General features: G+C 44.8%; 1 protein-coding gene across 2 annotated transcripts in view; it reads left to right on the top strand.

Moving 5' to 3' along the window:
• Nucleotides 1–19,726, top strand: part of NUP58 (nucleoporin 58) — a 98,228-nt gene that overhangs the window by 40,021 nt on the left and 38,481 nt on the right. For both annotated transcript variants that reach the window (XM_069759059.1, XM_069759058.1), the window contains exons 5-12: nt 1,296–1,397; nt 6,049–6,073; nt 6,229–6,294; nt 10,202–10,376; nt 12,216–12,295; nt 13,476–13,594; nt 13,684–13,766; nt 15,496–15,697. In XM_069759059.1, the coding sequence (XP_069615160.1) occupies nt 1,296–1,397; nt 6,049–6,073; nt 6,229–6,294; nt 10,202–10,376; nt 12,216–12,295; nt 13,476–13,594; nt 13,684–13,766; nt 15,496–15,697 (852 nt within the window). The remainder of the gene's footprint in view (nt 1–1,295; nt 1,398–6,048; nt 6,074–6,228; nt 6,295–10,201; nt 10,377–12,215; nt 12,296–13,475; nt 13,595–13,683; nt 13,767–15,495; nt 15,698–19,726) is intronic.

Here is a 19,726-nt window from a genome sequence, read left to right as displayed (position 1 = left end):
AGATATCATTGGGGACAGTGGGGCTGTCGCTGTTCTCTTCATTTGTGGGACGGGAGTGCATTGTGGGCTAACTCTGCCCAAAAATGACGTCCTGTGCATGTGTGCACAGTGTTCAGTAGTGTATGTTGCGTGCATGTGCTTGCAGTGCAAGTGGGGTTTTAAATGGCCGGCAGACGGCAAAACACTGCTGCCAGCCTGAGCACTGCAGGCCCGGGGGCTGCAGAAAAGGTCATGTGGGCCGAAGGTTCCCCATCCCTGGCCTAAATGATGTAATAGAGCAGATGCAGACAAGTCTGTAAAATGAACAATTGTAGCAGGTACAGCAGCGATATCTAGTGCAGGTAGATACTGTGCTAGCGATAATATGATGGTGTCAGACAATTTCAGTAGGGAGACAAGGAACAGTAATAAGTTGTGTATAGAAGTAGGTCATCACTTTTACGTTTTAAAGGGGTTGTCCAGGTTTGGGAGGAAAGTCTGCAGTCACTCTAGAGTGGTGGGTGCAGTATGTGGTTTACATCACGTCTCTGCTCTACAGCTATATAGAATACTCCATTATTAATAACTTATATACAATATTAGAATAACGCTTTAAAAAACTTGTACTCACATTTTTTTTTTAAATAGTTAATAACCAAGCACCCTATATTATTTTCATGCACTATTGCTGTTCATTTACTGCTGGGTATTTGCTTGTTAGATTTTTATCTTGGGTTTTAATGTGAACTTCGCATTCGCATTTATGGCACAGCATTTATTCTGCAGGATCCTTCTTGGGATCTGCATCTTGTTTTGAGAATGAGGTCCTGATGGGCGCTGCTGTCAGAGGATCCCATTCATTTGTATGGTAATTCCAACCACCTCTCCACTGACCGCAGCGTGTGATGGGGGCCCCTATGGTGGGACTCACATCTACAACACATCATGACTTTTCCTGTGGATAGGCCATAAATGTGCGAGATCAGAATTTCCCTTTAGGATTGTTATCTGTTTTTAATACCAATCAGCAGAAGTGTACGATGTGAGCTTCATAGGAAAGCTTCTGCATCGCTGATGTGTGTTCACCTGGGTACATTTCGTACTTTCCCTGCTGACGATCCCGTTCTGCGGCCATGTATGTAGGCCCTGCCGGCACAGTACTTGCTGGGGCTTCTTGCCCTAACTCCTCGGTGGAGAGCATGGAACCCTGTCCAATGTGAAATCATGAAGTGGGTAGTAAGAGATTTTTGATTTTTGTGCTTGTGTTAAACATTTTTGTAGATTTTCAAGAATGGTTCTTTGTGTTTTGGTTGCAGGCCTGGGACAGAACACTTTGGGTCTGGCTGCTCCTGCTGCTCAGACAACTACCAACGAAGGACTTGGAGGAATAGATTTCAGTAGTTCTTCAGACAAAAAAAGTAAGTACCGCCTGTAACTTGTGTCATGTCGGATAATAAATAATGTAGATACGAGACTTTTCAAAAGGGTTTTAATTTCTGTGAGATGTTTATTTTCGAAACTGTAATAGAAGTGAATAGAGGGCACAGCATGGACGACCACCATAGTGTCGACAGCTGTGCCGTACGGCATCCCACTGGTGCAGTCCACATCTGTAAGACATTTATGGCATTTCCTGTGGATAATCCGTGGATGTTTGAGATGCCACCACCCGACATAAGACACAATGCTATATCCTCTACACTCACTCGCGATGTGATTGCAGAGTACCGATGGGTCACCACATACTGCCATACAGTGGTAATGCAGTGCGCACAACTAGTGATCCGACACCACTGGTTCATGTCCCTTAATGGGAGTTTGTCAGAAACTTTACCCCCCCTCTCCCCCAACAAACCATTGATATAATTGTGTAGCCCTTTAAAAGATAAGTCAATCTATTCCTCCATAACACCAAAACGCTGCTCCCAATCCCATTTTGAAGGTGTCTGGAAGTGTATCGGGACGTGATGAACCATGTTACCTTGTAATTTTACTGAACAAAACCTCAAGACAGGCGGGATTACAGGGTGGCAGGGGGTGTTAATATTTTCCCCCACTTGGATTTTTTCCCCCCACTTTTCAGTACATTCAATTCACTTTATGGTATAGTGAATTGTCATTCAAAAGCAGAAAAATAGGGAACTATGGCTCTTGGAAGAGGAGGAGGAAAAGCTGAGCTCTCAAACTGAAAATTCTCCTGGTCATGAAGGGATCTAGCTGTAGTTTTCATTGATGTTTTTTTGTGGTAGATGTGATTTTGGGATCACTTTCTATTATACTTTTTGGAAGGCAAGCAAGAACAGCAATTCTAGATTTATTTCTTTTTAAACATTGTTCACCGTTAGGCTAGGTTCATATTGCGTTAGTGGCAGTGCGCTAACGGAATCCGTTACATAGCGCCACTAACGCAATGTAACGGATCCGTTAGCGCACCCATTGACTGCAATGTAACAGATTGCTAACGCATGCCATGCAATGCTTGCAGCGTTCGTGGTCCGTTCCTCGCTAGAGCAGATCGGGCATCTGCGCTAGCGGGATCGCTAAACGTGATCCCTTTTGGGACATTGCGTTAACGCATTCCGTTAGCGTATGCGCTAAACGGATTGCACTAACTCAATGTGAACCTAGCCTTAGGTATAATTGTCATTATCCTTATTCTCCAGGTCAACGCAATCACAACAATACAAACTAACTTAGAGGTTTTGTTATGTTTTGCTACTTTTGCACAAATAAAACGTAAAAAAAAAAATTAGTATAAGAGTTTGTTTGTTTGCGGGAAAAACTATAGGTTTTGCTGGCACCGGTTTTTGGTTTATGCAACTTTGTGATTTTATGCAGTCTTTTTTTTGTTAGGGGGCATGCAGAAAAAACAATAAATCTGAAACATTTAAAAATGTCCTTTTCACGTTGCTCCCTGTGCAGTGTAATTGACATGTTAACTTTAAGTGTAGTGTGTGTGTATGTATATATATTGTGAGGCTGTGGCCTCTGATACAGCTAGGGGGCGCTGTTTGTTCTCCCCAGAATGTGCATGCAGACGGGTGGAGTCCATAGGTGTGCATGAGAGTCACGGATCTCCGGTCCGGGTTTTCCAGGTGGTTGAAGGCCACAGGTTTGTGTGTGTTTAAAAGCCCTGCAGTAAGGGGTATGTGTGTCAGGTGTCTGGCCAGGAGAGGCCAGGTGTGCGTCAGTGTCAGTCTGGTGTGTGCTGGTCTGCCGAGTGCATGGAGGCAGAGGCCAGCAGAGCCAGCACCCAGGGCCTGGCACCCGCAGTGTACACAGAGATGCAAGTCGTCCATGGTACTGGTCTCGGATGTGGACAGTCCTGTGCCCGGAGGTGGATGTCCTGTACCCGAAGGAGTCGGATGTGAACAGTCCTGTGCCCGGAGGTGGATGTCCTGCACCCGAAAGAGGTGGATATGGTGCCCGGCTGCTATCTGGAGGATATCCTGAACTGTGTACGACTGTGTGAGTAAAGAGTCTGTAAAGACACTGTGATACAGCGATGCAGGACACCCACGAGAACTAGTCAGAGGAGGGCAGGCGTGTGTAGTGTCTGCAACATATGAGGCTGTGTGTATGGAGACGTATAGAAACTGTGAGATGGCGTGCAGTCGCCCAGGGAAACTGAACAAGGGAAGTCTGGCCTGTTTAGGGACCGCAAATCTAAAGCCATGTGATATGTATTGCTTTGAACTGGTGTAAACTGGTCACTGATGATATCCACTGAAGTTATATTCATTTATGTGAATTGGACTTTAATACTGTGAAGAAACACATTAAAAGAGACTTTTGTGTTTGAATTTGTGGGTCACTGCTTCTTCACTACGTACGATGCTACTGCAGCTTTACAATATGCATATGTGTGTGACTATTTTATATATAATATATATAATTTTTTTCCACACTATGAGTACCCCAACTGCTTTCATTTTTTTTCGGTGGTTTTATTGGAGCCATTTTGGGATTCCTGCACTTGATCACTGTTTTTGTTTCCTTTTTTGTGTGAGAGAGCAATTCTGTCATAATTTCATCTATATTTATATATATTTTTTTAAACTACGTTGATTGGGCAGGATAAACAATATAGTTTTGTTGAATGGAATATTAGGAATGGGGATAATATTGCTGGTTTTGTGTGGAGTTGCTTTCATAAAAAAAACAACTCTTTTTTTTTATGCCAATTTTAAGAATAAAAAAAATTCTTTCAGTAGGATCAACCCTGCGAACATGTAATTAATAGAAAGTTGCATAAAAAGGGCAGCCAGTTTGGGGGAAGGGCAGTACAACAGAGCTGACAGCGCTGAGGGGACAACTGCAGATGTGTTTGTAATGAGACAAAGTTTACTTCTGCTGTACTGTTAGCTGTAACCTCACAACTGAGCGGTGTGCGATTATGAGAGCAGACTGTCAGTCATTACATAAATAGAAGTTAGCTGACAGCACAACTGAGCAAAGTGATGCCCGTCCTAATTCCACTGGACCCAAGTGGTGAAGTACATACCATGAATTGAAGTGAAGGTCAGCATCTGATCCAGGTGAAAAAAGTTTCTCTTTATTGTGCCAAATGCATGCAAAGGAGGATGAGTATAGCAGGTTTTTTGTTTTTTTTATTATTTTTAACATTACATTTTTTTACTATTGATGCCGCATAGGCATCATCAGTAGTAAAAGGTTGGGGACACACAGGGTTAATACCGGCGGTATCGGAGTGCGTTACCCGCGGCATAACGCGGTCCGTTACCGGCGGCGTTAACCCTGTATTAGCAGTGGCCGGAGGGGAGTATGCGGGCGCAGGCAGTGACTGCGGGGAGTAAGGAGCGGCCATTTTCTTCCGGACTGTGCCCATCGCTGATTGGTCGCGGCAAAACAGCCACGACCAATCAGCGACTTGGATTTCCTTGACAGACAGAGGCCGCGACCAATGAATATCCGTGACAGACAGAAGGACAGACAGAAAGACAGGCAGAAAGATGGAAGTGACCCTTAGACAATTATATAGTAGATAGATCTATATCTATCTATCTATCTATCTATCAAACGTGCCAGACATATGGGCCCTTTTATTTATTACCGCCTTTTATGGTATTTATCAAGGCGATGTGGCTTGCCTCCCCCAGGGAATCCCATGAGCCCTCGCCCCATTGTAAAGACCAAAAGCAATAAATAAAGAGGCACATATCTCTGGTACTGTATGCCACATTGAAAAAAAAAAAAAACAACAATATTTTGGAACAGCGGGAATTGAATAAGGACAAAAGTTAGCCAGTTTTGACATGGTGATAGATACCGTAGAATATATATATATATATATATATATATATATATATATATATATATATATATATATATATATATATATATATATATATATATATATATATATATATATATATATATATATATATATATATATATATATATATGTGTGTATATATATATATATATATATATATATATATTTTTCTTTGCAGTTAATATTTTCAAAGTTTGCCAATACCACGGTTTAGTCTGCAGCTTTTCGTGCGCAAAGCGCATGATAGCGCTGCGTTTTTTATCCGCATTAACTTGCGCATCATGGATAAAAAAAACGCAGCGTTTGATAGGAAACATTTTCAAGGACAATTTCCTTAACACAAACCACACCCACTGGGCGTGGCTCATGGGATTTCTGTATATAGACCCTTGTGTGAACGCATATCCTTGCGTTCCTGTGTGTTCTCATAGACTGTAATGCGTTGTTTTGCCGCACTCCTTCCGCAAGCGTCCGCATGCATATGGCGGCGGAAATTTGGCGCCACAAAAATTCTAACATGGTGCGTCAGCCGCACACCGCAAAAATACGCATGCGTAGGCAAACGCGGGGGAATGCATGCACCTGCATCTACAATGTTAAAGATAGGAAATGAAGACGCATGCAGATGTATGCGTCCGAAACGCTACGGACACAACCGCATATGTGAAACCGGCCTTATGTGGATGTACAGCTCCAGTTGCGGGAAGGGGTTAAGCACTATAAATGTGAGGTATGACGCGCGCTCACTAACCTGTCCTTGTTCTCACTCTTAGGTGACAAGGCCGGAGCCAGACCAGAGTAAGTTGCTGTAAGATTTCGTTGTTGTTTTTGCTTTCTATTATACATGAATGTATTTATAATGAAACCTCTGTAGGCGGAATAGAGGAATACACAATTTCTTTGTATACTCTCTGTACACGCCTGATAGATACTGAACGCTTGTTTTCTTAAAGGGACAGTAAAGCGTTAAAGGATGAAAATCTACCTCAGTTGATTTGTCAAGATGTGGAAACTTTTCAGTAAGTATATAGCGAAGACCCGATCCCTTTTGTTATTTGTCATCTTTTCGCTTAAAGAAGTTGTCCACTACCCCTCGCTTCTTCGCCTCTCATGTTGGCGCCTTTCCCGCAGCATCTGCACTCGATCTCCTGGAGTTCCCGTGCTGTTGTCGTGACGCCTGGCGCCCAATCAGTGCTGCTGTCGCTGTCCCCACCTCCTGTCGAATTGAGCATGAAGAGGAAGTCCTAGATCAGCTGCAGCCCGAACTTCTCTTCATGTTCGATTTGTCTGAAGGTCGGGACAGTGATTGGGCGCCTGAGTCACGTGTCGCAACAACCGCTCAGGAGCCCCGGAAGCCCAAGTGCGGGAGCGGTGCCACACAGGACGGGAGTACAGGCTTTATTATGTTATGGGGGCCAATCTTTTTGATCAAGAAGGGGAGTTTCCTAGTAGTGGGCAACCCCTTTAAGGCTGGGGCTACTTTCTTCTTTGGCTGTCGCACCTTGCTCGCTACCAACGTACAGTAGGTACTGCTACATCGCAGCGCAATACAAGTGAATAGGGTCACATTGTGACACCCCCAAAGGTATGGCAACAAGTCACAACATTTTTTACACTGTTGGATTTCTTGCAAGTTGCTTGACACGGTGTCTGGAGCCTTGGGGTGACGATGCGGCCTCATTCACTCGTATGGAGCTGCGATGTTGTAGCGGCACATAGTGAAGTTTGGCGGCACCTCAGGTCAAAGTCGCCATGTAGCCCTCCTAAAGAGTTTGTCCAGCTAAAACAAGGTATCACACACAGTGGTGCAGGGTTGATAGCTGGGACCCTCACGATTGGCAGATTGGGAACTTTTATCTCCATTACAAAATGTTGCAGCAGGTCCCGGACACCCAACCACTGCTCCATTCATTCTCTATGGAGCCGTCAGAGAAAGCCGAGCGCAGAGTTCAGCTGCGCCGTAGTCCATTATTGGAGCAGCGGTCGAGCCTGTGCACTGCCTCTGCATTCTAGCATGGATAAAAGTTTTAGTTCTTCTGATCGGTGCGGGTCCCAGGGGTCAGATCAACGAGTTTATCACAAATCCATTTAAAGGGGTTATCCAGCACTGTTCACTTCTTTTTGGGAGCTTAGAGTTATCGGTGATGCCAATTCCATAGATACCAGCTGATGCTGAACAGCCGTCCTATTCTAATGAATTTGACAGGCGCGCGACGCCTGCCCCTTTGCCCGCATGTCCCAGCGGGTACCTGCAGATGGGATCTCATTGGCACGGCTCATCTCCCAATGCAAAAGGGAGCAACATCGGAGAATCCCTTTTAACCTGTTCTTAGCTTTTCCTTCACATATACATCAGTGATCATATTGGGCTCTTCATGCCCTTCATGGAACTTTCCGCTTTGTTCATTACTACATTCTTCCTTTAGTCTTGTGTGATGTTTTCCTAATTTACCTGGTGCCATCACAGGGTAAATGAATGTGTGTTCTCCATAGAAAGGGAGCAGTGATCTGTTTCCTGACCCCCTTATTACCTGTAAGAACAGATCCCACATGGCTCAGCCCTCCTCTCCCCTGACATCTGCCATCAGGGAGGCGTGGGCCGCCCCCGTACACATTAGGTGTTGCAGGTTTGGCCGGTGTTGATCTGTGATCGGCCGCCCCCATTGGTCAGTTTGGTGGTGATTGCACTCAGGGCCGGCGTCAGCACCCGGTGCAGCTGGGCAAATGCCGGGGCCCTGGGGAGAGAGGGGGGCCCACTCATACAGCTGGGAGAGCAGAGCAGGAGAACATGCTCTCTCCGCCCACAAAGTCACTGCTGGCTGCATTCTCTTAACCCCTATGTGTCAGCTCTGACACCAGCATCTTCTCACTCAGTCAGTGCAGCCAGGCAGGCACACAGAGGGGTTAAGAGAAGGCAGCCAGTGTGACATTGTTTGTGGGCGGAAAGCGCACGTTATCTGCTCTGATCTCCGCCCCTGGCTGGCTGCAGTGCTGAACTTATCAGGCAGATTCCGGAGCTCCTACCAGTGCCTGAGTGAGTGCAAAGGTATCCAGCAGTGGTTGCAGATGGACTTGTGGCTCAGTCTGCTGCTGTCTGTCTCCGCTGCCTAAAAATGTGGGTGATGTCTGGAGGAGCAGCTGGTGGGGTGCAGCCTGCAACCTGCAGCCACCCAGCTCTCCCAGAATACATGCATGCTGCACCAAACCTGCACCAGTGGGGTAGGAAGAAGCTTAATCCCTTCCCATCTGTATGAAGGTTATTGCTAAACCTTAAAGATAACAATCCGACCCGCATAAATGGAGTTAACCAGATGCCAGGAGGAAGGGGAGCTGCTGCCATGGATAAAACTGAGCTGTGGGCTGTATGTTGGGGCCCTGTGGCCCCAGGCTGGTGACTGGAGGGACTCTGCCCAGTGCTGGCATGTGGGTGATTTCTGCTCCGGAGTCTCAGCTTCTCTCCTCCAGGTCACACTGTGCAGTCACAGCAACATTGGTTGTGTCTGTCCAGGTCCCAGCAGCTGCCACTGCTCCCACCAAGGACATGGCATCACTTAACCCTTCCCCTGCAGCCACCGGCAACAAATCCACATTATTCCTTGATTAAATCAGGTTCCAACGCAATAGAGGAGCAGACATTTCCTGCTGCCATTAGGATCCGGGACGGGGTGACATTGGCTGCCCTGCTACTCTGTAGTGGGGGGTGACAAGTGTAACATGGGGTAAGGATGAAGGAGAAATGCACAGGATAATAGTGAGCGCGACAGAGGGCAGTGCATGGTATGGAGCAGTCAGGGGGTGGGCTGCAGGATCCCCCCATACTGTACATGACTGCTTGGGACAGGGAGGCGTTTAATGAGCTTCTAATGACGGGGCACTAATTGGGTCATTAGGGTTTGTGGAAAGGATTCAGCATCAGGTCCCTCATTAATGCCCGAACCGCCTGTTACTTTGTAGCACAGATCTGTCGGGGCCGCAAAACCAAACAACGTTGTTTATGTAGAAAAGTCTTTGTTTCATAGAAAAACTCAAAACAGAAAAGATTTTCTGATACAACAACGCCCTGCTCAAGACACTGCACAGCACCTCTCCTGTATATATACACTGCACAGCACCTCTCCCCCTGTATATATACACTGCCCAGTACCTTTCCACCTGTATATATACACTGCACAGTACCACTCCTCCTGTCCTGTATATATACACTGCAGAATTTACAATAGCTGTCACTCATGTAAGAAGTGAAATCTGGCATTGTACTATACATTTCTCTGCCGTATCTGTGCATCATAAATCGGGGTATGTGTTAAAGGGGGGGGCCCACTGAGATTCTTTCGCCCGGGGCCCTCGAAAACCTGGAGCCGGCCCTGATTGCACTGTACTGATGTCAAGGTGAAAAGATAAATTTTCATACACTTTTTGTACTTTTATATTCTTATGCTGTGAAACAATAAGTTTTCCCCTTTTGCTTGCTGATGCAAATGTAACTGTATTTAAGATGGCTGCCAGTATTCACCTTTGCCCTAGTTTTGTTTCTGCTGAAGAAGCTAGTTTCGTTTTTGAGTAGCTAAGTATCATTTCTACTGAAATTGAAACCTGAGTGACGTGGAGACAGGAGGATCCACCAGATGACGTCAGGACCAACCAGAAAGACTGGATACTAGACATATATTGCTTAACCCCGCCTAACCCCGCCTATTGCACGCCTTCCCCTCATAGAGCATATAATGTTGTGTATCAGAAAATAGTCAGTTGCTGCGATCGTTGCAAATACTTGTAGAAGCATGAGCATGCACTGAGATTGAACCAGCACTGTGTCTGACTCATTCTTATCCGGTACCAATGCTCTTAGTCTAATTTGGAATGACTGGTGAAGGAAGGATATTGTCGTGACGACCCCGACACTGATGTGTGCTGGTCTTTGTGCAGGAAGTTTGTGAAGGAGCAGAAGCAGGTGCAGGAGGAGATCAGCCGGATGTCCAATAAAGCCATGACCAAAGTAGAAAATGAAATCAAAGCCTTGAAGCAGCTCTTGTCCGTGGCATCCAGTGGCCTTCAGAGGAACACGCTGGCTATTGACAAACTGAAAATTGAAACCGCTCAGGTAAGTAATCCTATATTAGTGTCCTGCCAGATCGCTTATAGTGACCGGATTGGGAACCAAGTAATCTTTGACACTTTGCTGCCATTCATTCTGGTAAATATAACTGGATTTTACTGTGCAGTCTGATGGGAACCAGTATTGCGTCATTCTCACTGACAGATGCCATGTATTATTGCATAGTGGCCAATCGGATGAATTATGTGGAAGGACGGCTCTGCCCTGTCTCCAAGTGGGGGCCGTCCTGTATAATGTCCGTGCACCTTACTAGGACATGGATAGGGCTTCTCCTGGTCATCACACCCTTCTTAAAAGCAATAGTCCCTTTAGCAAAATAAAAAAGACCCCTTACACTCCCCTAACGCCATGGCACTGTACAAGCAATGTTGCTGCCGGCTCTCCCAGCAGTCAGGTGACAATAAATGGCCGCTAATGGGCAACAGCGCACACGCTTCACTCATAGGAAACCGAAGTCTGGGGTAGGTCTGAGCACTGCAGCCCATTAATGTCCTCTGATTGGCTACAGCACTCACGTGACCTAATGAGCCTGGAGACAGCCCCTTTAAGGCCGCATTTACACTTGGCAGATTTGACTCCAAAACTCTGCAACGTATTTATAGTGTAATACATGTGGATGGCGTTTTCCAAACCTCTTACACACAGAGCCAATGTTCACATTCATGGCAGGCCTGTTGTATTTTTCACTACCAGTGACACTTTTTAATGATGCATGTGGACTTTTACACACATGTCGTCCTCCTCTGAGCCTAAGCTCCATGTTTTCAGGGCTTCCTTATAAAACGCTGTGTACCTGTAGACCTGATCAGGATAGGTATTCAGCCTTTTGATGGAGACAGGGTTTCTAGTCACTGACCTAATTAGAGATCTTGACAATAGTATGACGTTGAGACCCAACAATATATTGTACAGCTTTTTAATGTATTCTACGCATGTTATTAAGCCAGAAAAAGCCTTTTTTAAAGGGATTGTCCTCTACTTTAAAAGTTACCCTTAATAGGCCCAAAAGTACATGAGTTACTCTACAGTTCATGGCAGCGGCTGCTACACATTAAATTGCTCTGCCGTCCCTGGCAGTGGCTGCTACACATTGAATTGCTCTGCAGTCCCTGGCAGCGGCTGCTACACATTGAATTGCTCTGCCGTCCCTGGCAGCGGCTGCTACACATTGAATTGCTCTGCCGTCCCTGGCAGCGGCTGCTACACATTGAATTGCTCTGCAGTTCCTGGCAGCGGCTGCTACACATTGAATTGCTCTGCAGTCCCTGGCAGCGGCTGCTGCACATTGAATTGCTCTGCAGTCCCTGGCAGCGGCTGCTGCACATTGAATTGCTCTGCAGTTCCTGGCAGCGGCTGCTGCACATTGAATTGCTCTGCAGTTCCTGGCAGCGGCTGCTGCACATTGAATTGCTCTGCAGTTCCTGGCAGCGGCTGCTGCACATTGAATTGCTCTGCAGTTCCTGGCAGCGGCTGCTGCACATTGAATTGCTCTGCAGTTCCTGGCAGCGGCTGCTGCACATTGAATTGCTCTGCAGTCCCTGGCAGCGGCTGCTGCACATTGAATTGCTCTGCAGTTCCTGGCAGCGGCTGCTGCACATTGAATTGCTCTGCAGTCCCTGGCAGCGGCTGCTACACATTGAATGGAGCTGCGCTCCGCTCCGTATGTTCACATCCGGTGAATTCCAGAGCTGTTTACAGCTGATCGACTGGGTGCTCAGTGTCGGCCCCCACCTGTCTCGTATTGATGACCTATGGGTCAGACTACCCCTTTAAGCTTTTTCATCATCTTATCTTGTCTACTTATAATTACATTTTCCTTTTTAGGAACTCAAAAATGCAGAAATAGCTTTGCGGACGCAGAAAACACCTCCCGGTCTTCAGCATGAAAATACAGCACCGGCAGAGTAAGTGGCCATAGTAGATATAGAAAAACTGACTGAACAGCAATCTAATCTGAACTGGTGCATAACCAAAAAAGTCATATAGCAAATAGATTAATGGCTGCACTCAAAATTAATCTGTGCTAGAGCAAGGAAATGTCAGCGGCCAGGGGATGATCTGTCAGGTCTGAACATGGGACACAAGTCACTACTTTGAAGGAATACTCCCATGGTGTTTCAAGGTGTTCTTTAACCCAACATCACATAGGCCTTGTGCCTTCTATCATGTGGAAAAGCTGAAGTGTTGGTTTCTCCAGCACTGAATCAGCCTGATGCTGGTTGCCTTACATGGTGGCCGTGTGCACATCACTGACCAGTACACGGCCGGCAAACTGTAAGACTGTCAGTTATCGACGGTGCGCCATGGCCCGAGCTTACATGACAATGCGGTAGGTGCTGTACACGTCTCGTCAGAGTACGCCCTAAATCAGGCCCATAACATTTACATTGTTCTGTTGATGGACTTGTGTGAGGGCCTGATTTTTCCATGGTGAACCTGCTTTTTTTTATTGATACCATTTTGGATTACCGTGTATATAGCATTTTGTTTATTGCATTTTTTTTTTTTGTCCAGTTGCCTTTGGGGCCGTTCGGCGGCCTGTCGGCCCTTCAGCCGTACATTCTATGTATATATGAGTTAATATAGAAAATCTACATTTTTTTTTTCCACTTCATTGACATTTTCTCATATATATTTATTGTTTGATCATTAAATACGTGGGACTGGCAAGTGAATATAAATGTTTTCTGTAATACAAGGACCATATAGTCATTGGTATTAGTCACCTAATAGTAAGAAGAGCTGGGCATGCCAGGAGGTGAGATTATTAGCCTTCCTTCCGTCCAGTGGTCACACCTTACAGACCTAGCCGATGGAACAGAGGAGTCCTGCGAATCGTTATTTCTGGTGTCTGCTCGACTTTAGGCCAGTTCTAAAAATCCAAGAAACACAGACCGTGCTTGGATGGGAACACTCGGCCCGGCTGACGGGTCTCCTGGGTGTTCCGATCCGAGCACCGTCTGTGTCTCACAAATGTGTAGTCCTGCACATCCATTCTCCATCTCTAAGAGATGTTTGTAGGGTTCATTTACACGTGTAGCGTAGGAGATATGGGATTCTGTTTCATCTTTGTGTATCTTCTAGCTACTTCCGGGCATTAGTGGAGCAGTTTGAGGTCCAGCTGCAGCAATACAGGCAGCAGATTGAGGAGTTGGAGAACCACCTGGCCACACAAGCCAACAGCTCGCACCTAACACCACAAGGTAGGGTGCTGTGGGCTCGGACATTGTACATGTCAATAATGTGTGAGTGGTCCCTTAATAATTATCTGCATGACTATCTTGTCTTTTAGACCTCTCTATGGCAATGCAAAAGCTCTACCAGACATTTGTAGCCTTAGCCGCACAGTTGCAAATAATCCATGAAAATGTCAAGGTATGTGCCCCGGTTAATGTAACCACAAATCCTAAGTAGCACGTAAATAAGACACTGGTTGCTCATGCAATGGGAATTGTACGTGGACGTTGTATATACATATTATTATTTTTTTTTTATGCAACAGATTCTTGCTCAACACGCCTAGGTAATATACTTTTGTGAAATTGCCGTTATATATAAACCTAACGGGAGGTAATATATCCCATCCCGGTGTAGGACGTAATAGTGGGGTCGCCATGTATTGCAGAGATGCCATCTGCCGGTAACAGCAGCGACCAGAAGGGGCTCCCAGCTTGTGAGAGCGGTATTATCACTGCTAAACTGAGGTATGGCAGCATATATAGGAGAAAGGATCCCGGGAGTGCCCAAGAGGACAAAGGAAAAGCACCAAAAATGAATACATTATATACATGTATGTATACTCACACACGTATATAAAATATTCAAATCACCTTCCTTTTCTCAATTTAGCAATAAAGTGCTTGGTGCCTGTCGGTGGGTGTATACTGCCAGGGAGGAGCTACGCCTTTTCCTTTTTTTTTGCATTGTGTCAGCCTCCTAGCAGCAGCAGCATACACCCATGGTTGCCCTGTGTCCCCCAATGAAGCGATAAAGAAATATTCAAATCGCCTTCCTTTTCTCAATTTAGCAATAAAGTAAAATAAGAGATCATATTGGGTGTTGGAACTTCCGTGGAAGACCGATCAGTCAAAATGCTAAATTAATTAGCCCGTATAGTAAATGCTGTAACTGGAAATAAAATTGAAAAACTACATTTATGGCATATCAGTCACTTCACCTCTGTAAATAATCAATGCAATAAAGACATCAAAATGTTTGTATGTACCCCAAAATGGTATAAATAAAAACTGCACCTCTCCATGCAAATTAGCGATTCCTCACTCTGCTCCATTGACCAAAGAATAAAACCGCCCTTTTTTTTTTTTATATACATTTTACGGTAAAATAATTGCTCTCAATGAAAACTACAAAAAGAAGGTCAAACCTTCATTCATACGGCTATGTCAGACACCAAATAAAATGTATGTCCTTTGGAAAAAAAATTTAAGAAAAATAGTGAAAAGATTGCCCTTGTAATAATAATAGTAATAATAATAATAATCTTTATTTTTATATAGCGCTAACATACTCCGCAGCAGTTTTGCACACATTATTATCTCTGTCCCCGATGGGGCTCACAATCTAAATTCCCTGTCAGTATGTCTTTGGAATGTGGGAGGAAACCGGAGTACCCGGAGGAAACCCACGCAAACACAGGGAGAACATACAAACTCCTTGCAGATGTTGTCCTGGGTGGGATTAGAACCCAGGACCCCAGTGCTAACCACTGCGCCACTGTGCTGCCCTTGTAATCCTGGTAGCCATGCATTAGAGGTGTTTTGGGTGGTCCTCCTCTATGATACCACTGTTGGTACGCTGTACCCTGTGTTACGTATAGTCCTCTGCCGCTCGCCTGGTTCCCCCCTGTTACATTCTGTATGTAATGTGCTGGGTGTACAGCGGCACGGTTGGCCCGCTGGGTGTACAGCGGCCCATCAGCGGGCCGTAATCTGGACTATTCCTAATGTACCGTGATGTTCCTCCTGGTAGGTGTGTGGTTCTCATGACATGCCGCCTTGCTCCTGATAATTGTCGCACTGTACACTGATCCCTTATAGCACTATTTTGGACTTTTCTATTTCACAATACAATGGCTTTCCCTCAGATGCTCAAAGAACAGTACCTTGGTTACCGAAAAGCGTTTTTGGGCGATCCCACAGATGTGTTCGAGGCCAGGAGAGCAGAAGCGAAGAAATGGCAGAGCGCTCCCCGCGTGACCACCGGACCGACGCCTTTCAGCAACATACCTAACGCGGCCGCCGTCGCAATGGCTGCCACCCTGACCCAGCAGCAGCAGCCTGCTACAGGTCTGAATGCATTCAAGTTGTAGCTACTTTGCGTCTGTGCTCAGTAAACGTCTCTCTGGTCCGGCTCTTACTGACATTTTCTTGTTCTCCGCAGAGCTTCTAGATTAGGCAGGGTGTAGCCTTGGCAATAATTAGTCGTTTACCGCGTGACCTGATTTTTACCTGTATGTAATCGGCAATGCTGACCGCTTGTTTTCATCACTTTTTGGGTCTCAAGCTGAATTTGATATACTTGAAGAGACTATTCTATGCCTATATACTAAAAACTGTGACCTGAAGGTACCGTGGCCTTGTGGACCTAACGGAGAACTAGTCTCACATAGAACTTCATCTCAGAATGTATTTACAGCATGGATGTACACTCATTTTACCATTTTAATGTGACTGCAGCTTTAAGCCGTAGCTACATGGCTGATATTTTATATTTTAAAGGGGTTGTCAAAGATTGTGACCTTGTGATTGCAGTCAGCCGGATCATGACAGTGTGTGGTGCGCACGCAGTCGCCCTTCCCTGGTATTGCTGGTGTGAGCGGCGGGTATGTGATTTGTATCATCGTGGTCACGTGCTGGCGTCACTCTCGATTCTCTTCTACGGAGAGATGCCAAATGCATGTAGTCGGCACGTATGCAAATCATATACCCACGGTCACGTGTCCGCCCGCTCGTTGCGGCGATACCGGGGTGTATAGGAACCTGGAGTGACTGCAGACTTTTGTCCGGAGTCTGGACAACCCCTTTAATTTCTCACCATTGTAACTTTGGGCCTGAAAGTGAATAGCAATTTGGTTGTAAATAGTTTTCAAAATATGTGCGTTTTCTTAAAGGGGTTGTCCAGGACTTAAATATTGATGGCAGCTTCGGCAGCAGGACGTAAGCGGTGTATGTATCCAGCACGCCATGGCGCCATACACTGTAGCAGCGGTTTTCGGGCTCTGCCATTGATTTCACTTCCCAGCACTGTACACTGTTTACTTCGGGCCAAATAGACGATCGGTGGGGGGATGTCTGACTCTCAAACTGTAGTATTGATGATTTATCCTAAAAAATAGGGCACCGCCAGTTTTGGACTGGGACACCAAGGGCTCGCCAGCAACAATGCTACTGGGAGCCCACGGTTTTTATTTATTTTGTTTTTAATTTACTTTATATAGCAGCATAATATTACACAGCGCTGTTCCATCATCCCTGTCCCCATTGGGGCTCACACTCTAAATTCCCGATCAGCCCGTCTGGAGTGTGCGCGGAAACTGGAGAACCCAGGGAGAACACACAAACTCCTTGTGGATGTCCTTGATGAGATTTGAAAGCAACGCTGCTAACCACTGAGCCACCGTGCTGCTACATGCGAAAATAACCTGACCCTAGTACGCAAATGTACTGATGCTTCTAGATAATAAAATACGTAGTTTCTTTAATGGATGATTAGATGCTGCTTTTTGTCTGTAAAAAATAAATAAATAAAATGAATGAAGTGTATTAACCCTGCTCACACCTTCAAAGAGGCCCACCGGGAGATTCTCCAGCTCTCCTGTGGGCCAGTCCCGAGCCTGGTCACTGCTGTCTTAAGTCCTGGACAATCCTATAAATATAGATTTGTTTTTCTGATCCATAGCTTCTGCTCCCCTGCACTGTAACTAGCGGGTGCGTAGGGGCTTATTGTACACACTGACCCCTATAGTAAGGCAGCGCTCTGATGCTCCCTCTAGTGGCAGGTTTCAGAAGCCAGAAAGCTATACTTTTAGTGTTGGGGACTTTGTAGCTCTACGCCTGAAAAACGAAGTACAAAATGCTATAAAGCTTTATTAGAAACTCGCCACAAAACTTTGAACTTAAATTGATATTAAAAGGTGGAGATGCACTTTTAAAGGGTTTGTGTCACCATAATATTATTATTATTATAGCACCATTTATTCCATGGCGCTTTACACTTATATTTATTTATGAAGAAAACTGTATTTGTGATCTTTTTTTCAATTTCCGTCTATTAAAAATATTGTACGGTTATGTGTTTTTTATCAGAAGAAAGATGCATACAGATATAGTAATCCTGCCTCTCTCAGGGCTTTTCATGGGTAAGGCTATGTACACACGTTAAGTATTTGCCGCAGAGATCTCTACGCAAAAAAGTGTTTCTTGGCAGGAAACACAAGTGAAATACACACTTTTTTTTATGCATTTATCCCCATTTATTTGAATGGTTGATGAAACGCTGCAAAAACGCTGAAAGAATTGGCAAGCTGCAGATGTGAAACTGCTTCCAATCTTCAAGCAAATAATAGCCGCAAGTACATGAGATTTCACTTTGCTGGTACGGTAAAACAGGGCTTTTTTCCCCGAGGCAAAAACGCAACATGTGAACAAGCCCTAACTGTTCCTAGGTGGCCGGAGGGCGCAGTCTAATTCTCTGTACTGCATGAATCAGCGTCTATCGGCAACAATCTTCTGATCAAACATACACTAAAAACCATGCATTGTTTATAATAGAAGTAAATTGAAAAAAATATTAAAAATACAACTTTCTTCATGACTGATTCTCTTGCTCCGGCAGACTGCCTGAGAGCTGAGTATAATCCCCCTTTTGTTCAACATGTCCACTCATAGATCTTCAAACTGAGCACTTGATGGACATGGCAGGTTGTAGATATTTGTTGAAAAAGAGAAAAAAAAGATCTACTTTGCCTTAAATGATAAGTCTTAAAGTGCTAAAATCCTGTGCTGCATGACTGGACAATCCCACGGAGGCGACCAGTTGCCTAACAATGGGGCATGGTTGTAATGCCAAATACAGACTGCAGCAGCACTGTCTCTGGAGACAGACCTGTTTGTTTTTTATTCTGTAATACCCTTTGAACTTTTCCACTTGCTGTTGTTGTCTTAAAGGGGTTATCCAGTCTAAGAAGGGTGCCATGCATAGTGACTACAGACCTTTATTCTTAGACTGGGCAAACCCTTTAATTGCCAGGCCTCATTCTTCTATACAAAGTGCCCAAAACACCAAATTACTACTCTATCTTCTTTACACATAACCGCTTCATTATCACTGGCAGCTGCTGGTACTGGTCAGCAGAAAAAAAAAAAAACTGTTCTATTCATTATGACATTATAGTGAATGACTAATGATCCGTGTGAATGTAAATAAGCAATCAATTTTTATGGCTGATGTTTATTTTTAATATATTTGTAGTCACCAGGTGATATTTCTGTATTAAGGCAAGCTTACCTGTTGCTATGGTGTGCAGTGTTGCTAGTTGCTACAGTTTTTTTTTAAATTTATCTTTTAATGCTGACCACGTATTTGCCCGACTGCCAATGTTTGGTTGTATTGTGTTCTAGAGCTTGTTTACACAGTTTTGGATTCCTTTTCCCTGTTGATTAGACCAATATTCAACTTTTTTGTTTTCTTTCTTTTTATCATGGCTGCTTCTCGTGAATTGCCAATTGGCATCCAATTGTTTATGTAGTTTAATATTGTTAAGTTATATATTATTAAGTCTTGTATTTGACGCACTACGAGAAATTAAGATTATTTTTTTTCGACTTAAAGTCTACCTCCAGCGAGAACAGACAGTGCTTTTAGATCTTCATGCACAGCACCTTTGTTGAGCCTTTCCTTTCAAAGCTCAACCATTTGTACCGTAGACCACTCCACTTCCCCTATATAGTGGTGCCGCAGCCTGTGTTTACAAGTCATGATAACCTTGCCATTTCTCTCCCCATTGGTGTACTTCTACCCACTGTTTGCATCAGTACCGATGCTGCTGTAATCACAGGACTTTATCATTTTCCACTTCAGATGTACAACTTGTAATTGTTGTAGTTAGCTAGATCTCGTTTGATGATCTATCACTCTCATCACTTGCCTGTCCGCTTTTACAGCTGATGTCGGCAGGGAGAGAGTAAAGGGCTTAAGTAATTTAAGTCTCCTTCTCGGCCCCATTCATTGAAATGAACAAAGTGAGCACTTATTTATGATTTCTAGGGTTCAGGTTTTTTTACTTACTGGGGTACATGACCATAGCGGTTTTTAAC

Source organism: Ranitomeya imitator, chromosome 3, assembly GCF_032444005.1.
Source record: "Ranitomeya imitator isolate aRanImi1 chromosome 3, aRanImi1.pri, whole genome shotgun sequence".
NCBI classification, from domain to species: Eukaryota; Metazoa; Chordata; class Amphibia; order Anura; family Dendrobatidae; genus Ranitomeya; species Ranitomeya imitator.
The sequence above is the reverse complement of the archived record's forward strand: the minus strand, read 5'-3'. Positions and strand labels throughout refer to the sequence as shown.